This window comes from Centropristis striata, chromosome 16 (genome assembly GCF_030273125.1).
Source record: "Centropristis striata isolate RG_2023a ecotype Rhode Island chromosome 16, C.striata_1.0, whole genome shotgun sequence".
Taxonomy (NCBI): Eukaryota; Metazoa; Chordata; class Actinopteri; order Perciformes; family Serranidae; genus Centropristis; species Centropristis striata.
This window is the reverse complement of record NC_081532.1, coordinates 7,003,217-7,025,657: the sequence shown is the minus strand read 5'-3', so window position 1 is coordinate 7,025,657 and position 22,441 is coordinate 7,003,217. Positions and strand designations below refer to the sequence as shown.

Here is a 22,441-nt window from a genome sequence, read left to right as displayed (position 1 = left end):
TTTCAGTGTTTATATATATATATATATAAAATACATAATATTACAGTTTACTATTGGATTATTAATACTGATGCATTCATGTGTAATTACAGTATATCAAATAGTTCCACAGTAAAACTGACAAAGTGCGTTATATTAACATGATTAATATTAGTTTTATATAGGAAATCTTAATCTGGAATCTATGTAGTAACTTGTTAAAGTAGTGCAGTAAAAGTACAATATTTCCCCCTGATATGTACAAGTATGAAGAGTAATACCTAATTAAAGTACCCTAAAAACACTATAGTACTTGAGTAAATGCACCTAATTACATTTCACCACTTGCAAGGCAACTTTGATGGATTTTATTGTGATATGATTACATTTTGCTAATCAACAACTCTGTAAGACATTGTAAAATAAAACCTTGTAATATACAATTATTTTATATGTACATTTGCATCCATTTGATTTATTGTAATACTAGTAAAATATTTTAATGGGAATCAGACTACTCCCAGTCCTACAGGATTTATAGAGCATCATAAGTAAATGCATTTTTAATTTGCAAAAAATGTGTCATGTATGGTCACATTTAGCATAAATTAATTTTTACAGATTTTTTTCTAGTACAGATATAAATCCCTCACATCAGACTCTGCAACTGCAATAAGAAATAATACGACAAAATGATACTACCTATTAAGAATAAGAATAAATTGCTTTATGCCTCGGAGAAACACCTATTACTGATAATCTTGTCAAATCAATTAATCCTGACTCTAGAGTACTAATGAATTTGTGTTTCAACTAAAATGTTGTTTTTTTTAAACCTCCCCACTGCAGCCTGTTAATGACCTTTAAGAACAAGGTTTACTCTTAAAAACAAGTTAAATCATGGACAATAGTAGGATTAGGTGGCACACACAGCTGTTTTTGCCCAATAAACCCCTGAATCCTCATCCTTCCAACACACACACACACACAGTCAAAACTACAAACACAGGCCGCCCCCCTGCCGTGCTTGTGACAGCTATTGACTTTGCTCAATAGATGTTTTCTATTGTAACCCAAGTACACAGGCTAAATGTCACGGCAGCAGGATACTCGGCTATTATAGAGCATTATACGTCTCTGAATGGAGATGAGAACCTAAAATTTGACTTCACAATTGCTCGGCCATTGTTGCTGCTCTCAAAGACTGATGATAATACACTGAGTGTCCCTGCAGCTGCTGAGTCTCCTGCCTGAGCGACCACAGCAGCCTTTTCTCCTCTGTGGAGTGTTAATCTTGGACCAGTTAGAGGTGGGCGTGGCTTGTACCGCCATCCCTCGCCTGCTATTGGACAGCCGGAGTGTCCGTCAACGCTGCTTCTCCCTCCTTTGCTTTTTAAATGAAGTTGCAATGGATACGAGCGCGACTCAACCTGTGGAAGCCCGCGATGAACAGCTGATCCTCCCGCAGTGGATAAAACCGATCAACGTGGTCAACGCCGAGTCATGATTTCTCATCCCACGCGCGGCACTATGTGAATAGTTATTGGAGAAGTAGACAAAAGGAAAATAACTAAAGGAAAGTAGATTGGAGAGAGTGAAGGAGCGTGTCTCTCTTTTTTTATTTTTTTGTATTTTCTTATTTTTGGGACCTGTTGATCATCATCAGTGTGACAGCCGGACACACAGAGACTACCTGCCGCTCCCTGCTCTGCTCTGCGCTCACCGACCATCAATGATGTTATTGTCAAGATTGCTTCTTGTCACCTTTTCTCACTTTTTGGCGTCTTTGTTTCCCTGTTATCTGCCTCAAGTCTCCGCACAGAAGCCTGGTTCCCGGGTGAGTACCTGAGTACCTGCTGGTTATCTCTTATTAAAGGTGCCATGGCCATATAGTGCATAAGCGTGCCAAATTGATTACTGCGTCACTATGCCACGCAATTTATCAGATTACATTAGCGTCAATATTATAACCACTGTGATACATTTTACCGTTTTTGGAGGGAATAATAATCGCTTTGATAAATGAACCGGACTACAGGCAATCCTCAGGTGCTTATATTTACATCTACAAACCCCCACTGAAGTATAGAAATACATATAAAAATGATTGGAAATAGAGTGCTGAGGTGAATTATGCAACTGCATTTCCGTGCAGACAAGGTGAAAAACGAAGGGTACAAGTCCGACAAAAGAGTCCTACAAAGCAATCAATAAAGTCAACAATTGGCGTCATGTTCAAGGACTTTGCAAACTGGAATTTAAGGACTCAAAACACCATGTTGTGAGGGATGAAATAGAAAAAAAATCGGTCTATTTGTAAATGAAATACCTCACTTATTACTAAATATCATGTCATGTAAATAAAGTCAATGCAGCTTGTTCATTTTAGACTCTTCAAGGCCCTATGTTGTACTTATTTTGAAAGAAGTAAATTGGGTAACTCTGATCAGCTGTTTTACTTTTTTAGAAAAACACATTTTATCTAAAATTTTGAGACTTGTCCCTAAAATATTAGGAATATATAAGGAAGAAACTCTAGTCCTGATCTCTGTGTCTATCCAACATTTGATAGTGCAATCAGAGAGTGTGACATGTTAACAGGCTATTTTGAAGGCCAACCTGCAGTTTTTTTCACCACAGCATCCCTGCTCTGATCCTTTCTTTCCTTTTCTAGGACAGGTCTTTGTCACCATCTCTCTCTTTTTTAACCTCTCTCCCCTCTCTCTCACTCACACACTGCTTTATTTGTTCCCCCTGTTGTTGAAGTTTTTACCCGTAGCACTGTCCAGGCAGAGGGGGAAATAAGTGATGGAGAACAGCATTGTTTCAGTTCACAGATGTAATATTTGTGGTCAGAAGGGTGGGTGAAAATGTAATACTCACATATTGGAACTATTTCACAATGTCTTTGAACCCCCCTCTCCCACCATACACAAGGCACAGTGGTCAACATGGTTCTGTGGAAAGAGTCAGTGAATTATACTTTGCGTAATCACTTTTTTTGTTAGTCACTAGATAATTGTTTTCCTATTGACCAAATGATGAAAAAAATCCAAGAGCAGTTACTGGTGTCACTGTCACACAAGAGCTGCTGGTTGTATTTTGAGGAGGATTCAGGTGGCAGATAAGTAGTTAGCCACATGAGACGATACAAGTGTGTGGAAGTTTAAGAAATCAGAAAAAAGGTGATTCAGACTTTTTTTTGTGACTTTTCCAAACTGCTTTTTTCCCCTGTTCAGACTTTAAAGGATGTCATGCTCCTCTGCAGGCTGAGAAACTCTATCATGTTCGTCCTTAGGAAACCCTTTCAAAACCACACTGGAAAAACGCCAGAATACAGGGTGATGTCAATTTGAAAACAAGACTGCTTCTTAGTCCTCAAAAAGTTGACACTTTGGAGACAAAAGCTTTTTGGCAGAGGCGGAATAAATTGCGTAAATTTGTCCGAGGTTCGGTGAACAATCGCAGCATCAACTTCATACCCATCCACTTCATCCTCCTCCTGGCCCAATCTAGTCACACTCTGCTGCACACCCACACTCACACCACAGTAGATACTTTTAACATTGCTCACAGCTGCCGTAATACCATAATTCACACCCCCACTTTCCACGTTGATATCAGGGGTGAAAGCCTGAGCTAACTTCACTGCATAGCACTGCTCCTTCCTCATTTCCCCGGAGGCTCCATGATGCAATAGGTGCACAAGTCCAACATCTCTCACTATCGGGTGATTGAGACACTAACAAAGCTTTAGACAATTAGAACTTTTTGCCTTATGGTTGTTGCTGTTTGTACAGTTCAGATACGTCTGTCTCACCCACTCACTCCTCATTCTACAGAGAGTAACTTTGATGTCTTCTTTATTGTTTCAACAGGAGGCTAGAGGGAGGGCAGCACAGCTCACATGATAAGGATGTGTGATGCTGGTTGAGAGAATGGTGATCACACATTTTCCTATGAGTCTCTGAGTAAACTGCCAAAGCAAAGCACAGTTTGAATTGTTTCATTTAATTCAAAAGAGGGGGAGAAACAACAAAATATGAGAGCCACATTTATGATCTCACTGAAAAACTTTATGTGAAATTGTGCTTTTTTTTTTTTTTTTACAGTCTAAAAGGATTAATGTAATTGCAGGTCTTAATGACTGCAACAAGATATTTTGCATATTTTCTGGTTCTTAGTACCGGGAATGATCTCCCTAACAAGGCAGGTGGTGGGCAGGCGGGCAAAGTCTTGTTTCCTGTAATGTTTTTTTTCACTGAGGACAATCTGGTTCCCAGGAGGGATGTATTGAGAAATTAGGGCTAACAAATGAGAATGAGCCATTCACTCTTAGCCATCTATCCTTAATCCCCCTCATCAAATCAACCTGTTAGTGCCAGGGATGGGATGTGATGAGCAGTGGACATGCATACTTGGGTGACGGCATCATAAACTCATTAAAAAACAAACATAAACAGCCACGTCTGAGCGGCGAAGCAGCCAAGACTGCATACCTTCAGCTTGGGAAAGTACAGCCCTGGTTCTAAAGCAGGAAAGCCTTTTTATTGGTGTGAGGTAGATCACAGTGCAGGTGTGAGTGGTCTGCACGTGTGTGTGTGTGTGTGTGTGTGTGTGTGTGTTTCTGTGTTGATGCCTGCAATGTAAGGGTGCAGGTGTCTGTGTGTGATTGTTGTATTGTCAGCCAGTGACATAATTATGCTGACAGTGCTCTAAGGAATGGAGGTCAGGACCCTTTTTTTAAGTGAGAGAAAACTCAATTGAAAACTAGTTTAACCTCCAAAATAGCTATTAGTGTTGTGCTGAACATTTTAGGGTTTGAGGTCCCTATAATGTTTCTTTATAGGCTCCTCATTTTCACTGATGTGAAAAGAGTAGAAAAGTATTGCACAAGTGGTGGAGATACCATTTTCTCTAAGCTGCATGCAATGCATTCCCTTATTATTCATTATTTGGTAAACTGACGTGAAAACTTAATTTTGGTTTTGAGGTAAACTTCCACTTTATTACTTAATTTAAAAAAAAGTAATAAGTTGTTACTGTGTGTCAAAGGGCATTTGGGTATATTAAAACATGAACATTAAGCAGGTGAGGCAGGTTGAGAGAAAAGTGGGTACAACACCAAAATAAATAGCAAACCAATGGACAGAATGACAAAAAATAGAAGGAATGTGTTGAACCTCAGCAGGCCAAGAATATAATAGTACTTTGTCTTTTAAGAATCAAGTTGCGATTTTAAAATTAATATCAGACTGTACTGGGGAGATACTTCAAGAACAGAAGCATCTTTCAAATCCTTGTCATTCTGCAGCCAACAAGTTGGACAGCAGCAAAATAAAAACCTAATAAATCCTAAACCGAACCCAAAATCTACTTACTGTAAGTGAAAGCAGAGATACTAGAATAATATGTATAGAATGTACACACTCAAAGGGATAAGCAAAGTCTTCTTACTTTAACCTCTATGTATAATAAACTAGTGTTAAGGATGAAACAAATAAAATGTATTCCTAAAAAGGTTTTGCTGGAAATCATGGCTAGATTAAAGAAAGACACAATAGAAACAAAAAAGAAAAGAAAACTATAGGCTAGTTAAATCAGTCAGATGGAAAGCTATATCATGTGTTTTGAGTTGGAGCGTGTGTGTGTGCTATTAAGTGGAGGATACCTAATCTAATATTATTACAACAGTATACATTGATATGAAGCCAGGAGCGAGAGAGCTTAAGTAGAACAAAGTGAGAAGTTTGTGCGTTAACTATTAAAACTCTGGGATGAAGAGCTGTTGGCCTTAATCACACAGATGTGCAGTGCACATTTCTCCTTTTAGACTTTATGGGGAAAAAACATTCTTGGCAAAGTGATAAGGTCATAGTTTGGCATCACCGTCTTCTGTTAAGAGAAGTCATGAAATACAAACCTTTCAGATTAACTTTGTCCTGACTTTGTGTTCAGCAGCAGTTTCTGATTAAGCACTTAAAGGAAAAAATCCCTAAAAACAGTTATTGGTGATGAGGCTCGTGGTTTTTGGTTCTTTTGTTGTATGGTGGTGTGATTTTGAATACTGACACAACAAGATGCATATGCATGGTTAGATGTTTATGCGGTTCTTGCTTAGAATGGGGCAAAATAATAGATTATATAAGATATCATATGTACAAGTGGAAATCATGATGTGATGGTGGTGCAAGGAAAACGGCCATAGTATTAAAAACTAAACCTCTTATTTCTGCAATCTAGTTGTTATATTTTGATGGTTGTTGTGTATTAATGTAGCTAAACGGTGGTGGTAGAGAAAAATATATGCATTTTAGATTCTGAAGTTTTTGGTGTTAAAGTTGAAACTACAGAAAACGTCTGGTGGTCATCAACATGTCAAAATTAATTCTCATTGCATCTGGAATATCAACAGCAAATTGAGTGAATCTAGTGGCTGACATTTATTTATTTTTAATCAAAAATGGTTTATCCTCTGGGTATCAGTGCTATGCTGAGTATATTTCTGTGTGTCCATTAGATACTATTATATCTTGTGTACAAGTGCAAGTTTAGGCCAATTGTTGGTGCTAGGGGAAAGGTTTGGGTTTCAACAAAGTATCTGAATCTGTCCTCTGAGGACCATGAATATTCAGTCCAAGAGAATAAGTTTGTAAGACTAAGCAACACAGTAAAGCTAGACAAAAGGTCATGATAAACTAACAGAATATCCGTGTTACCTGTCAGGCAGCAAGGTGTGTATGTGTGTGTGTTTTTGTGTTTCTCCTCCCCCCTTCCTTTGTTTGTTTGTTTTCTTCACAGGTAGTTTAGATAGGCCTTTTGTTATATTCATTTCAACTTTTTTTTTGGCACAATCACTTGTCCCATCCTTCTCCACCTCAGTGTGTCTTTTTGTTACAATAAAGCACAATTCTTCACTCCACTTTTGACTTCTTTGATTTGATGATTGTCGTGTTTTTGTCTGCTGGCCGGGTTTGGTCAAGTGGACGTATTAATCTGGACATCATGACACTGTGTCTCCAACATCAATGGTAAAAATCAGTAATGAGCTACACCCTTTTGGCCATTCTAGCAACATTGCTCCTGGATGACGATGTCAGTCACTCTACCAGTTTGGTTTAGACTTGAATACCTCAACAACTATTGGATAGATTGGGATGAAATCTTCTACAGACATTCATGGTCCCCAGAGGATAAAGTCATCTTAACTTGGTGATCAGCTGACGTTGCATTTAGTGCCACAAGCAGGCTAAAGTTTGCAGTTACTAAATATGAAATATCTGTACATCTAAAACGTACATCAACAGTGCCCATAAAATGAAATCTAAGGACTCTAAGGAACGTAGGAGGGAATACCATGCAGATATTCATGGTCTTTTTTTAACTTTGGTTTTCTTTACAACGACCATTGCGGCCTCACAGAGCAGATAGACTTTCTGTACTGTCAGTCTCAAATTTTACTGAAGCTGAATGTAAAAACATTCCATCTATTCTGTGGGATTGTTAAGAGACATTCTGGAAAATGTAGGAAATCTAACTGAATGAGACAAGTTGAGAGAAATAGGGCACACAGAGAAATTAAATTACAACTAAAAAACTTCAGCAAAACTACACATATGACTAGACACCTAGGCTCCACTTGTATTTCATGACAGCTGGCTATAAGGGTGACTCCACCAGCGACCAATCAAATTGCTTACATATGTCGATTCCCTCTGATAACTGCGTAATCAGCAAACGCATTTCATGCTCAATTACGGGGCTTTCTAATCAGTGTAATGAAACGCAGTCAACGTCCAGCTCTGTGATTTCAGGCCAGTGAGCTCCACGCACGGATCATCGCTACTCCACTCAGCCTCTTTTCTCTCCGCAGATCCTCCTGATAGTTGCGCTTTATGGGGTGCGTTTGCATTTTTCGTAATTGCCTAGTCCACTATGGGACTTGCTCTATGTACATTTAGTGTGCTAGTAACATGCTCCGGCTCTTGTTTGAGGGGGAATACTGTCTGCTGAAAGAGTTATGGCTCTTTGTAATCCTTCAGATTATGAGGACGGCAGAAACACTTCCTCTTTCTTATCAAACTAGCTCAGCAGATTAGCCTCCACTCTGCCGCATATTTAATCGTTTCCTTTGATATGAGCGAGTGTGTGGTCTCAGTCTAAGTATGCAATGGTGGCGTGGAATCTATTGAAATGTGCAGTGGACACACACACACAGGCACACACACACACGCAGAATGCTTACAGACTTACAGACTTCCTGGGAACAGCAGAGACAGCTGACTGTTCTGTAGCCAGGATGTAGCATTAGTGACAAACAAGGAATGCTGTTAATCAGATTTAGAGCCATTTCCGAAAAGGAAGAACACCTCCCTCTCCCCCTACTCACACTTTCATTTTGATCGCTTTACACCACTTCAAAGGAAAATAAGGAAGTCGTTCTTCTCATTTATGTTGTATTTAATCTCCTGGGCATCATCTAAAGAGGAAATCTGATTACAGCGTGGCGTGAAATTGTTTTTCATCGTCTCTTTTTCCTGGAAGTATTAAATCTACTGTGAAACTATAACATTACATTAAAGCTGATCAAATGAGTATTAGATTAAGAATGAATCAAATGACTGCGTCGTAAAAGGGGTCGCGTGTATTGATCGACTTACATGTAATTATCACCCAACTCTGCAGCTCTCTTTAGATTTATACGGTGCTTTACTGTTTGTTGGTTTATTGCTTTTTTCAAACTGCAACTTTATTGATTTGATTTAGCCTTACTGCTCTCATCAGTGTCCAAACATATCAGGTAGATCAGTGGGTTCCCAATCTGGGGTCTGGGCCGCCCTTAGAGAGGCGCCAGAAATCACAGGGGGCGCGCAAAACTTTCTCTGCTTTGAGGTTATCAAAAATATTAGTTAAAAAAAGAAAACGGTCCAAAAAAACATGCAGACTAGGTTAAGTTGGTGACTAAATTGACCGTAGGCGTTTGTCTGGTGACCTGTCCACGGTGTACCCCGCCTCCCGCCCAAAGTCAGCTGGGATCGGCTCCAGCCCCCGCAACCCGAGCTCAGATAGGCAGTTTAAATGGGTAAATTAATGAATCATGTCTGTCTGTATAAACCCACTAAGGGACATATTTTGGTCTGCATTTTAAAATATTAGGCCATTTTGCTAGTGTGTCGGGGGGCTTGGCGGTAGTAGGGCGGGCTCTAAGAAAAAAAGGTTGGGAACCACTGAGGTAGAGGATACCTGCCTAGCATACAGACTTTAGTTAGCAACTGGCTAGTGCACATAGTGGAGCATTAAGCAGCTATCGAGGCAAATACTTTCCTCAGGAGTTGGTAGAGAACAAAAAGGGAGCTAAAAGGAAGTATGTATAACACTTGCTAGGTCCAGAAACAAGACTCCAAATGCTGATGATGCTCAGCTTGTTTTCACTGCCCCCTAGTGGCCAAAAAATGTTGATGTTAATGTTGAATCCGGGTAGAAAAAGTGGTCCAAATTTAGAAAGCATAGATGACAAAAACTATTAATTGATGATAATTATATGAAAGGTAAAACCCAGATACTGCTAGAATGCTGCCTTTAAGCGTGTCAGTAACTGTCAGAGTTGTGTTTTTAATCATCTCAGTCAACAAGAGCCTGCTTGATACTTAATTTAAAGCAAATATGGAACTTTTTCTGTCGTTTTTTGCGGACTCTGTGGACAATATGGGTAGTGTTCCTATGAGCACTACCACTTTGTGTCTTAAATATCTTGGTCTGGCTGTGCGTGCAATTGTTTTGGAAGTGAATGGATGAAATATACAACTTATTTTAAATACTATTTAACTTAAAAGCTATTTGCAGTATGCACATTGAGTGCAGGAAATCAGACCCGGGGACAGGCATTAATTTTATCTATTATTATAGAAAAAGCCACATTTCTGCCTGATGGTTTATTTTTTTATGTGGGTCAAATAGATCAGTATCAAATTGAGACAGTTTCATAAGTTAAAAACTCCTTGTAGCCACATTAGGTTAAAGATGTACAGTTGTTTCCTTCCCTTCATTGCTTTGTACATTCAGTCTGGTGCTAAAACACCACATACTGAAACGTGACACTAATTACATAAAGAGGTCAAATTAGAAGAAATTGCGGAGTAGGGGAGTGCACTTTAATGTTTTAAGCCTGATCACGGCCCTCCTGCTGCGAGTAGCACACACACTTTGCACCTCGTGTGAGAGTTGTTCAGCACCACAACATGCTAACACTGGGTTGTAAAGGGTTTTAAAGAGTTACTTTGAAAATGTTGAATTACAGGTTTCTTTTTTAAGACAAAACCCAATTAGAAATTTTAAAGGAATAAGGGGGAGGATAAGAAAGGCGCAGCTTTTTGTACATTCTTCTTTATTTTCTCCCCCCTTTTTTTAATAACACGGTTAAGTAAAGCGTGTTAATGGAAACAGCATGAGGGATGGCATTTGCTTTACAGATTTCCTGAAAACTGAATGCTAATCATCGGACGAAAGTGATTACCTCGGCCTGTTAAAAGCACACAACAGTACACAATTAGCTCTGACTTTGGTGGACAACATTCATTGGCTTGTTTCCTTTGTAGGTGGCTCATTTTTATTCTCTTTTTCCTCCACTTGTTGGATAGTGAGGGAATGGCCAAAAACGTCCGGTGATTAATTACATGGCATTAGATGGCCATATACGTATGTATTTACGTATGTGTCGGTGTAGTTGCATTGTTTGTTGTTGTTGTGTCCAGAGGGGATAATGAGACCATCACACGTTAGTGTGGAGCTGACACACACACACACACACACACACACACACACACACACACACACACACACACACACACACACACACACACACACACACACACACACACACACACACAGGCTTGTAATGAATCTCCATCTGTGCATGCAAAAGCCTTTTCCATAGAAGCAGTGATGTCATTCATGTCAAGGAGCATGTTCCTGTTAGTTAAATAGAACAGACATTTTTTTTCCGCTACACAGGATCTGATTTAACCATCCCTTGCGATATCAAGTCAGGGTAAGAGCGTCAGTCGAGCCATGTTAGAACAAAGTGGAGCGGGCTGTCATTACAGTGGGCTTCTCCAACTAAACATTGAGTTTCAATCATGAGAAAAATAACGACAGCAGTAGCTTGTATTTGTATTTTTCGGGATCCAGTTTTACATAGTAACATCAGAGTTAACTCCATCAGATGGTTTTACAGGCCCATACAATAACAGCCTGACAGGACTAGAGCTGATACAGGATTTTTGAGGCAGACTCTGATTTAAGAGGGGAAAAATGAACTGATTGCCAAAAGAGTGGCCGATATAGTGATTTATTTTTAGCTGGAATGAAAATAGACCTTTTCAATGTCCGTCATGCTCTGATTTTGCACCAATACGACAATGCAAAGGTACTCAAAACGCTGCTTTCTTAAACAAATGACTTTATGAAAGAATATTGATATTCAATATACTTACAATTTTTTACATTGTCAACCTTTTCTAGAAATAAAAATGGAGAAAATAAAGAATAAAGGAAATAGTTAACGCCATTTCTAAATCACCCCAAGCAGCGTTTTCTGCATTTTATTATGTTATGTACAAAAAAAAAAGACAAAATATACAGTCATGCAAAAAATTATTACACAACCCCTTTTGTTTTCCCTTGAGTTTTTGTTCATTTTAATGCTTGGTACAACTAAAGGTACATTTGTTTGGACAAATATAATGATAACAACAAAAAAAGCTGATATCTAGACATTTAACATGCTTTCTTGATAATGACTTTGGTTATTATCAGGAAAACCATGAAAAATGTCAAGATATCAGCTCTTAAATGAATCTCTAATGAGCTATTTGTGTTGTTATCATTATATTTGTCCAAATAAATGTACCTTTAGTTGTACCAGGCATTAAAATGAACAAAAATTGGAGAAAAAGGGTGGTCTAATATTTTTTTTCCATGACTGTATGCAGATACATATATACTGTTATGTCTTGCTAATATACAACAGGAGAGACAACTCTCTCTAAAAAAACTTTAATAAAAGGGAATTCTTCTGTAAAGCATGGATTAAATCTGATCTAAAAAAAAAATCATGCTGAAATTTCTTTAAAATCGTGTGCACCACAAATGTTCTTGTGCTATTAAGTAATTAAGATGTTTAGATGTCAGTTACAGTTCTTTGGAGCTCCGACAGTAAGACTCTAAAACTAACCAGAAGTATGTATTAACTTTAATGGGTGTGGACTGGTGTTCTATAACTTTGAGGTTTAACAGTGACAGCAATATAGCCGGTGATTTCCAAATACAACATCGGCCTCAAGTACAACATCCAGCTCGCTGGAGAGCCTTGCTGCAGGTTTGAAACCTCATGTTTCTCAGCTCATAAACAGTATTTGTGCGAACACTCCAAAGACACAGCTGACTTTTTATACAACCTTCCACACAACACAAAGAAACACACAAACACACCACAAGTCATTGTTGCTGCTGCCACAACTGTACTTAACATTTTTAACTGCTAAATCAAAACAACCACATCAGTGGGTTTACAAGTCTTAAAACCGACACTACAAATCATGCAGACTTAAATATTTGCTGAACACTTTTTTTTAAATTTTGGGGTGAATTTTCCCTACTATACCAAACATCCAGCTTTTTCCATTTGTATGTAAAGCGATACATAAACACGATGAACACATATAAACACACATATGAATCTACTGGCAGATTCTTGAAAGTTGCATAAATTGATTGTAGTTAGCTGATCCTTAAATAGTGAATGCTAAAAGTTTTTACAACAAAGTCTGTTTACAGGTTTTGGGACTGTTGTTTTAAGCATTTTGTGGCTCAAGAGGAGTTCACCAAAACTCTGACTGAAGTGTGGGCAGTTGCATTGTGGGTAATGTAGGCACCAGGTTTTGTCAAAGAAGAAGATAGCATTGAATAACGAACGCTATATCTATTTCTTTCTATATCTAATTCTTGCGTCCAACAGAGAATCCCCAAAGGGATTAAATCATGCGGACTCTGTTTGAAATAGCGCAATTTCAATGGGATAAATGAGACTGGACTTATAATGCACAAGTTGTGTGTGAGTTTGTAAATAGATGTTTTATTATAGTTTTACTGTTGTTAAACGCAGCCTCCTTTTACATAATTCATCAAGAATTTTCTCAGTTTTCTGTATTCGAGACACGTAAGAAAAAAAGGTTTTCTTCTAAAAGTTCTAAGTTACGTTGGGTATGAAATTGATATACAAATCCTCATTTTAAGGGTGTAGTATTCCTTTTAAAAACTGTCCATCATGTTGGTATAGATATGCAAATTTAAACTAGTGGACAAATACATATGAGTCATGGTTCGGTGGAGGAAAAAGCTAAATAATTTGACGCTAGTGTTGGGGTCAATGCAGAAACAGGACCTGTATTTGTCCTTTGTCTTATTCCCGTCACCACAGCTGTGGTGTATCTGGGATATAAATCGGCTAACATGTTGTTTTACTAAATTTCAGCAAGCCCGTTCCCTACTAAAATAAGAGCGGATAAGTGTTATAAAGGTGAAAATAGGATCTAAAGTCAATATTGTGTTATATGTTTAACACGTATAATCTTTCCAAAGCAGTGAGCTCTACTTTACGCACAATGAGCCAGTTGGAAAGTTCAACTTAATTGCATTTACGGAAGGAGACGTAATCAACAGATTTGTTTATTTACTACCTTTGTTCCGTTTCTCATAGCCTGCTTTTTCCCCTGTCAGCCCTTCAAGCGTGCATGCATAAAAATGATTATTTTCTAATCATATCCTTTCTTCATGTTCCACTGCTGTGGCTCGGGCTGGAACAGATTCTCTGCCAGTGACGGTAAAAAAAGACCACTTTGCTAATGCTGTAACTGTTGCACAATGGGGGTTGCATTTCACTTATTTTATGAGTGGTGGAGAGAGAACTCAGGGCTCCGTGTGCTTCTGGCTAAGATGTGTGTGTATGTGTATGTGTGTGTGTGTAGGGGGAATTTGGCTCGTTAAATGTGAGAATCTCAGCGCTCATTGTTTCCCGGTCAAGATATCAGTACCAAACCATCGTGTAACTCCCTGGTGTTTTACCTTCAGCTCATCTTGGGCTGCATCTCTTTGGTGGGCTGAGGAGGCAGAAGAGAATACGGTGTTCTCACAATGTTTGGGATTTATACCTAAGCTGTCTCTCTGTCCATTAAAGATAAAAAATATGCATTTCTTCTTGTTCTCCTATTAAAGAAGGACCTCTGAGAGGTTGTTAAAGTGAGATCCATCCCTCAGGAGGGCATTCAATACTCTGTTATGTTATTTGGCGCTTTGATGTTCTGTCCATTGCACTATGATGTAAAACTTTGCATAATGGTGTGCAGGAAGGGAGTAGGAGCAAGTTTCTCCCCACAGGTTTAGGTAATTAATGTTATTTTGAGCAGCACATGGTCCTCAGCAGATCCAGCAATAGCTCCTGTTACACGTTAGTCTGTTTAATTTAGATGTGTTTGTTTGGTTTTGATTATGGGACGCCGGGCGGGTCTCAACCCCAGCCATTATTGGCCTAACAGGAGGGGCTGTTTTCCCTCAGGAGATAATGCCAGGTCTCGTCATCCTGGCTAATACTATAGCAGCTGATTGCTGTCAAACAGACCTGGGTCAGACAGTGACTGAAAATAACTTGTAGCGTTTATTTTAACCTCCTTAAGCTGCCAGATGGGTGGGGTTTACCACATCAGGACCATTCAGATAGTATTTGGTAAGCTGGAAGCCACAGAAAAAGTGTAAGAATGTTGTCAAATGCTTTGTTGATTGCCTGCAAACTGCGTTGTGTGGTGCTAAAAGACAAACCTCACTCATCTGGTTGTCCCCGCTGGTTAACAGAGTTGTTTTTCAGATACCATGTGATCCAGGCTCTGTCACTCACCGCTGGTGTGAGCGAACTTTATTTTGGCAGGATTCTAATGTGAACCACGTGCACATTATTGTGGTGAGGAACTTATGTAAAGCAGTGGTGCTGTAGAAGCTGTTGTGAGAGTCAATCTGACCTGAGAGGTGGCTGGGATACAGTGCAGAGAGTCTCAGTGTCAGGAGATTAGATTAGATTAGATAAGGGTTTACCTGATTAGTCCTTTTTCTATTCATTTATAGGTTTTTTTCCTGCTTTTAAATCTGAAACAGTTCTTTAGCAAGTGTGGTAATGCACAAGCAATTAAGGGTTTCAAAAATGAGGCATTATCTATTTTAAATGACATGCAGTACATTACACAGCTCCTCATAAGGACTTCATCACTGACTGACCAATTACTATTAGCAGGAATTTTTTCTACATTTTGGGAAATAGGTTCAATTACTTTCTACACGCGAAGAGCAATACCATTGTTGTATTTGTCTGTTAAATATGAAGCTACAGCAGCAGCCACTTAGCTTAGCATAAAGACAGGAAACAGTAGGTAACCTTTTTTCCAATTAATGATACTGGGCTCTTTGTCTTTTAATTATATTGAATGATGAAATAAGTTTATATTTACAGAGACCCTGTCCTGTGCCTGTATGTTCAGTTTTCTTTTCTTTTTGCTGTGTTGGGGACATTTCTGGGTTTCCCCCTTTGTGCACGAAGCTAGGGCACAAATAAAGTGAGGCGAAACACCAAAGCTTGTTCTAAATGTGTTCATTGAGCTTGGGACAATAGGGACTTTTAGATCTTGTGATCACAGTCAATATGTCAAAATCCCTGAATGTATGCCATTAAAGGCACTTCATTACTTCTGATTTGTGTTTTTCTCTGGTTTTATTGATCTGGTGTGAATTCTCCTCTTCTACTTTTTTTGTGTTGTGCTCTTTGTGAAACTATAACCAGCAACGTTAACACATGTTGAGTTTTATTTCAGGCAAACTATATCATCAAATTAGACTATTCAACAGTCACCATCTACACCTTAATAGCTGAACAAAATGTTCCTGTCAGCATTTAAGTACCCTTAAGAGTAGTTCTAAATTTTTTAATCTTACTCAATAAAAGAACTCCCAACCATAAATTGGGAAACTTTTTTTCTGATGTGCTGAGTGTCTGGTTTCACCTTTACGGGAGACGAGTCTGTGGGTGGGACAGTATGACTAAGAAATGACTATGTGTGGGAGACTTGGTAGGAGTGTTTATTTCCACTTACCGGACAATGCCGTCTCAAAATCTGTGATTTAATGCTTTATTATGACAGAGGTAGTGGGGCTGAATCCATTAGGGCTGTGTGAGTCAGGGATGGGGAGGACGGGTCAGTCTGTGTGCAGAGGCCAGACTCTGTGGCTCTTAACCTGGATGAGTGGCCGGATAAAATCACTTTTTAAGAATAGCTTTCTTTGGATGGAATTTACCGATTTAACAGTTCATCACATAGACAAACTGCTTTCTGTCCACAGTGCTTTGGCTCCGTCTCACTAACCACTGTTACTCTGGAAGAAACATGTAAAAGCTTTTCTCTTTTCCCACAGAGTTAAATGACAGTTCTCTACACTAGATATATAATGAAATAAATTAGACAAAAGTCACATCGACTTTTCCTGGGGGGAAAAACAAATACAATACAGATACACATTCTTTTTCCGCCTACTGAATTATTCCTGTCCTTCGGTGAAGCCAAGAGGAGGACACGCAAGTTAAAAATGAAATGATGTGCTATGTTTTCCTCTCTGTCTGCACTTTCTCATAAAGAGGCACATCATGATTTAGTTTTACTCCGAGCTGTCCGAAAAGAGATTTTCTACTATGCTTCAATGCCAAGGATGAAATCCCATTAAACTGTCTGGCTTACTCTGGACATATTGTTACAGTGAGGCATGTTGGATTTCTGTCCCATAATATCCACTGATGTATTAGTCTCCGCTTGTTCAGGTGTCCTTTCACCTTGTTATACGAGTTTAAAAAATTAATTTAAGAGAAACATTTAAAGCAGCCAAATGAATCTCTGTGCTCAGAGCTTGGATATTTTAATTTATGTGGGGATTAAATGTGTGATTCTCCATTTTCGGGATACTTTCTTAAATTCTGGACCACCCTGCTACCTCACCTCCTGATTTTGTCTGGAAGATCCTGAAACTCTCTTTCTATTTCAGTAAAAGTCTAATCTCTCTCTTTGCTCTTTACAGATAATGGGAGTATCTGCCTGAGCTGACAGCCAAGATAATTACCATGATAATTTATCTACAGCAAAAATAAAAAAAAATCCCAGACAGTCTACCTAAAGTTATATTTAGTCATAAAAATCCTACTTGGCAGGCATGGTTAAAATATCCTGCGTGTGGGGTGATGAAATAATTCCACGTTTTTTTCCAATAGGGCTTCATCTGTTTTAGTACTACACAAGCCTGAAAAAGGCTTCAGTGCTATGGTGAAAAAGATCCAAACCAGTTAATTTGCATTGGACGCAGGTGCTATTAGCTCACCACTTGGCAGATGTTTTAGTCAGTTTTTGATTAAATTGCTGGGATTTAGAAATTAATGTTCATGACCGTCATAACTGTCAGCGCTGGCAGACTCTCTCTGGTATCGGTAAAGTAAAGAAACCACAAAGGACTGTAAATGAATTATTTTCTGACCTGCGTCTCATTTTCTTCACCACATTTTGGATTTGTAATTTGTGCTATTACAAGTTTAAACTCCTGTGGCATTTCCAGGTCGTCAGAGGGAGAGATATTAGCCAGAATATGACAAAGATTATAAAATTCAAGTAGTAAGAGTATGCTGCCACTGTGGCTGAATGAGTCTGCCTCATTTTTTAGTCACTCCGGTCCAGACTTAAACATCTCAATAACTATTTGATGGATTGGCACAACAGTTTTGTTTAGACATTCATGTTTCCCAGAGGATGGATTAAATGACTTTGGTGATTGCCTGAGTTTTCGTCTTCGTCCGCCACCACCAGTTTCACATTTATGGCTTTGAATGAAATATCTCTAAAGGAATTAAAGTAATTGTCAGAGACATTCATGTCCCCCTCAAGATGAAGTATAATGACTTTGGTGATCCTGACTTTTTATCTAGTGCCGCCAGCAAGTCAAACTTTTAATTTGTCCAAATACCTCCAAAACCAAACATGGTAAACCTAGTAAACATTGGACCGGAGCATTCAGTTCAAACTGTGTCTGGCAAAAATCAGCATTTTGTTTTGCTAATTTAGAGATCTGTCAAAGTTAATTTGATAACATGTTAACACAAATAAGTTTTAATGCCACTATATATTTTTTGAAGCATTATTGCAAGTGTTAAGATGAACGGATTTGGAATGCGTCAAGTTGGTTGGCAACTAGCAGAAAAGCAGAAATAGATAAAGAAAATGGTTCAGCTGCAAACCCCTGCCAGATGGGTTTGTCAACAGGACTAAAGTTATTTGCAGTTACTGTTGATGTTAACAAAGTTACCATTGGAGCACATCTAGTCTTAAATACCATTTACTAGCCAAACACAAAGCTAATTAGCTGTTAGCCCCGAAACATTTCGTTTACGTCCGCATAAATTAATTCAGATCACACCCAGGCGGCGGCTGTGGCTCAGTTGGTAGAACGTCCGCCCATTGATCGGAGGGTTGGTGGTTCAATCCCTGACCATGACAGCCTACATGTCGAAGTATCCTTGAGCAAGATACTGAAGCCCAAATTGCTCCTGATGCTGCGTTCATCGGTGTGAGAATGAATTCTCAATGGTGGCAGGTGGCACCGTTTAGGGTAGCCTCTGCCACCTGTGTGAATGGGTGAATGAGCGCATCCACGTTGAGTGGTTGCATAGCGACTAGAAAAGAGCTATATAAGTGCAGGTCCATTTACCATTTACCCAACTACATTCCTACCCTTTTAAATTGTCTTCAACGTATCGAAGACACACAACTTCTATGAAAACCAGGAAGCAAACGTATCGAAGGTGTTGGGACCAACTATGACAATTGCGTTCACCAGAGATAATAGGACTTCACTCAGCAATCGCAGTTACCCCATGGAGACAGTGCATTATTTTGACCAGCAGTGGGAATTAGAGGCTACACATAAATTCACAGAACCGAAGTTGTGTCCACTACTAACTACTGTGTTTTAAAATACATTCAGTTGCATAAGGCAAGCAAAAATATCCCTTTAAGATACATTTTGAACAGCTAAAAATATGTGCGAGTCATTTGCGTACAATCACGTGATTAACTGCGATTAAATATGTGAATTGATTAATTCATAGTCTGCACTAGGGATGGGAGTTTGGAAGAAACCTGCCACCTCGATTATCTATAACGTTTACGATCAATTAATAGATTAATCGCTGCATGCATACATGGGCAAAATAAAAAATATATATACAGTACTATGCAAAAGCCTGTTCTGATAACAGACCCTCTTATTTTGAAAGGACGAAAAGAGACTTCCTGTCGATTGTAAAACTAACTCAACTGAGATTATACTGTAAAGATAACATCAAGGAGTTCATTGTTTTTTGTCTTAGCCCTGAAGAGGCCTTGTTTCAGTTCAGTGAGGACTGATACTGAATTAAAATTAATTTTAAAAAATACACAGATTGATTAAAAAATGTGATTGACCAAATTCTTAATGACCATTAATCAATTATCGATTAATTATTCCCAGTGACATTTTTTCTTTGTATAACATATTCATTAACATGCCCTAGAAAACATTTATAATTAAAAGTAAAAGGACTTTCAGATGGTGTTCACATTCAGCTGAAAAAGTAAAGAGCAGATTATATGCTTGTGGTTGCCGTCTACTGATCTATGAAAGTCAAATTGTCCAGGAAAATAGTGTCACTGGCGGATGCTTAAAGTTTGATTTTATTGGCAGTGGTTATGGGGCAGAATAGGTGGAGAAGCAAAGAATTCAGACAGGACGGCTGTGACTGTTCTGGAGCAGTCTGACTTCTTTATAATAATAATAATAATAATACCAACCCAAAGGCACAGATGGACATATAGTGCTGCACTGACAGAGGAAAAAGCTCACTGCCATGCAGTTAATCTGTTTAGAGCACATTAGATGAAACTTTTGGTGATTCATTTGTATATGAGATCCAGTTGTACACCAGCTCATTCATGACATCAGTGGTTTGGCTTCGTTACCATCTACACTTTGTTCAGGTCTGTCTGATTGCTCTTTATATGTTTGGAGAAAATCTGTCTCCAAGCAACAATTTTGATGTTATTCAAAATACAACTTTTTTTGGGTCGTGCAATGGGATGAGGAGGGAGAGGGGGAATTAAATTGTGCTTGTATACATGCGAGCTCCACACTTGCGTTTCTACTGCGGATCATTTTGAAAAGATCGTCTGATAGGAGTTGGCAAGTGAAGGGTGGAAACTGCGCCTTTTATTTCTGGCTGCGTCTCATTTTCCACCACCTTCTCCCCTCCGTACCTGCCCTTAATGAGATCTCCTGTGTTGGATCCAGAGCTCCAAACAGCACTCTGGTAATTGCTTAAGAGACCTTGGGTGAAAAATGCATTTGAGAAAGGTTTTCATATGCAGTTTCCTACTGAACTTGAGAATTGCCTGATTATCATTTTTTTTTTAATGAAACAGGTGTTTAACCAGCTTCTAAGTCTAACGATCACTTGCAAGATATGAGTATCTAATGTAACTGTATCCCAAATTGGACACCGTTCGGCAAAGATTCTATCAAAATTTCACATCAACTACTAATATAAATGATCATGGTATGCTTCCAATTAATTAAATGGGGTTAAACTAAAATCTAACTTCTTATCTTTCGAACCGTATACTGTTTTAACGGTGTACGTTAGTCACGGGTTTACCAGAGTCGGCTAAAGGACGCCAACGCCAGTGAATTAGCTGTGTGCTAACTGTATCCCAAATCAGACATTTGGATCTCCTCGCTGTAAAACAATAAAACAATGGGGTTTGCTGAGTTTTTCGGGGGAAATTGTATGTTTCTGGGTTAGCCAGATAAATAACACCGATATCAACCATCGTTATCACCACGCCCGGACCGTACTTCTGTCCTTCATAATAAAAGGCAGTTCAGCGTTCTTACTGCTTTCTCTCATCAGATTTACTTTCGTATTGTATTTACACATGTAAATCTCCATGTACATAAATGAAATTCCACATATAGATTGTTAAATATGTATAAATCAATTATACCTACACTGGTGGTGGCGAGTTTATTCCAAATGACCGTAAAAACACCGGAAAGTGCGGCACTGCAGATGTGTCTGTCCGATTTGGGATACAGTAACGAACAGTGTTTGATTTGGGATACAGTCTCTATAATCAAGACATCCTTCCGTTTTTTCAAGTTGAAACATTTTCAACACGAGTTGGCTCAGGTACGCTGCTGGGACACTTTTCACCACAGAGGATTCTGGTGCTGCTCAATGTACACCTACTCTCTCTCCTCACTAACCCACAACTCCATCTTTTTGGCAAAGTTTGTCCTCCTCTGAAATCCTTTAGACCTTAAATATATTTGAGGCAGCTGTGAAGCCAAGAACCATTACTGCTGTCAGAGAGAAGGCCGACTTCCAACAGCAGAGTAGAATCGACTCACTAATAGATCATGAGTAAAGATCTGGGGGAGAGGGGGAGAGGTATTCCCATTGCCCTGAATGTGGTTTGGCTCCTTCGAAACGTAATCAAGGTTCAACTTGTCTTCAGCCAAAGATCAATTAGATAAATTAGCCTCTAGGTTGAGCTTCAGTGCGCAGCTGCTCACACCCTCTTTACAGTAGCCTAAACAAAGAAAGGCAGCAGCTGTCAAGTGTTTGTGGAGTAAAGAAATGTTTTGAGCAAAATGGGCAAGTGACCCATGAGTCCAATTTGTGCATTAGTTTGGCATAATCTCAGATTCCGCTGAATGCAGCCTTTGTTCAAACACAGTGAAACTAGAAAGAAAGAAAGGGAGCCAAAAAGAAATCTGTTTTTTAAGGAACAAGAAAAAAAAAGCGAAACAATCTTGAGCTGCAAGTGTTGTGTTAAATTCAATCTGAAGTGAATTAAATGTCTTATCTACTACACCGTTATGCCAACATGTTGCTGTATTTGTCATTGCAGTGGCTGATTGGAGACAGAGACAATCACTGTGGGGTCATCTGCTCACGGACGCAGGGGAAGCCGGTGTGCGGCTCGGACGGGCGGAGCTATGAGACCGGCTGTGAGCTGCAGAGGGCGCGCTGCAAAGACAAAACACTGACACTGGCACACCGCGGCCGCTGTCGAGGTATTTATACTACCAAGATCTTTTTGTAATGATGTAATGTCATTTTTCAGGGTGCATTCAGGGAAATTTAGATTTAAGATCCACTTTTTAATGCAAGAAACTATTCATATTTTCATGATGTGCATGTTTGAGTTTTTCTTGTTTCTACACAAATCTCAGTTATTGGAGTTTTCATGAATGCACCAACAAGAGAATTCTCAGTCTGGGCTTTAAAACCGCA

At 39.0% G+C, this 22,441-nt stretch overlaps 2 protein-coding genes across 7 annotated transcripts in view; one reads left to right on the top strand and one right to left on the bottom strand.

Annotated features, from left to right (window-relative positions):
* ccdc177 (coiled-coil domain containing 177) overlaps nt 1-22,441 on the bottom strand; it is a 49,199-nt gene that overhangs the window by 18,732 nt on the left and 8,026 nt on the right. The window lies entirely within an intron of this gene.
* smoc1 (SPARC related modular calcium binding 1) overlaps nt 1,391-22,441 on the top strand; it is a 58,466-nt gene continuing 37,415 nt past the window's right edge. For all 6 annotated transcript variants that reach the window (XM_059353077.1, XM_059353076.1, XM_059353075.1 and 3 more), the window contains exons 1-2: nt 1,391-1,816; nt 22,056-22,221. In XM_059353077.1, coding sequence (XP_059209060.1) covers nt 1,712-1,816; nt 22,056-22,221 — 271 coding nt within the window. In that variant the 5' untranslated portion in view covers nt 1,391-1,711. The remainder of the gene's footprint in view (nt 1,817-22,055; nt 22,222-22,441) is intronic.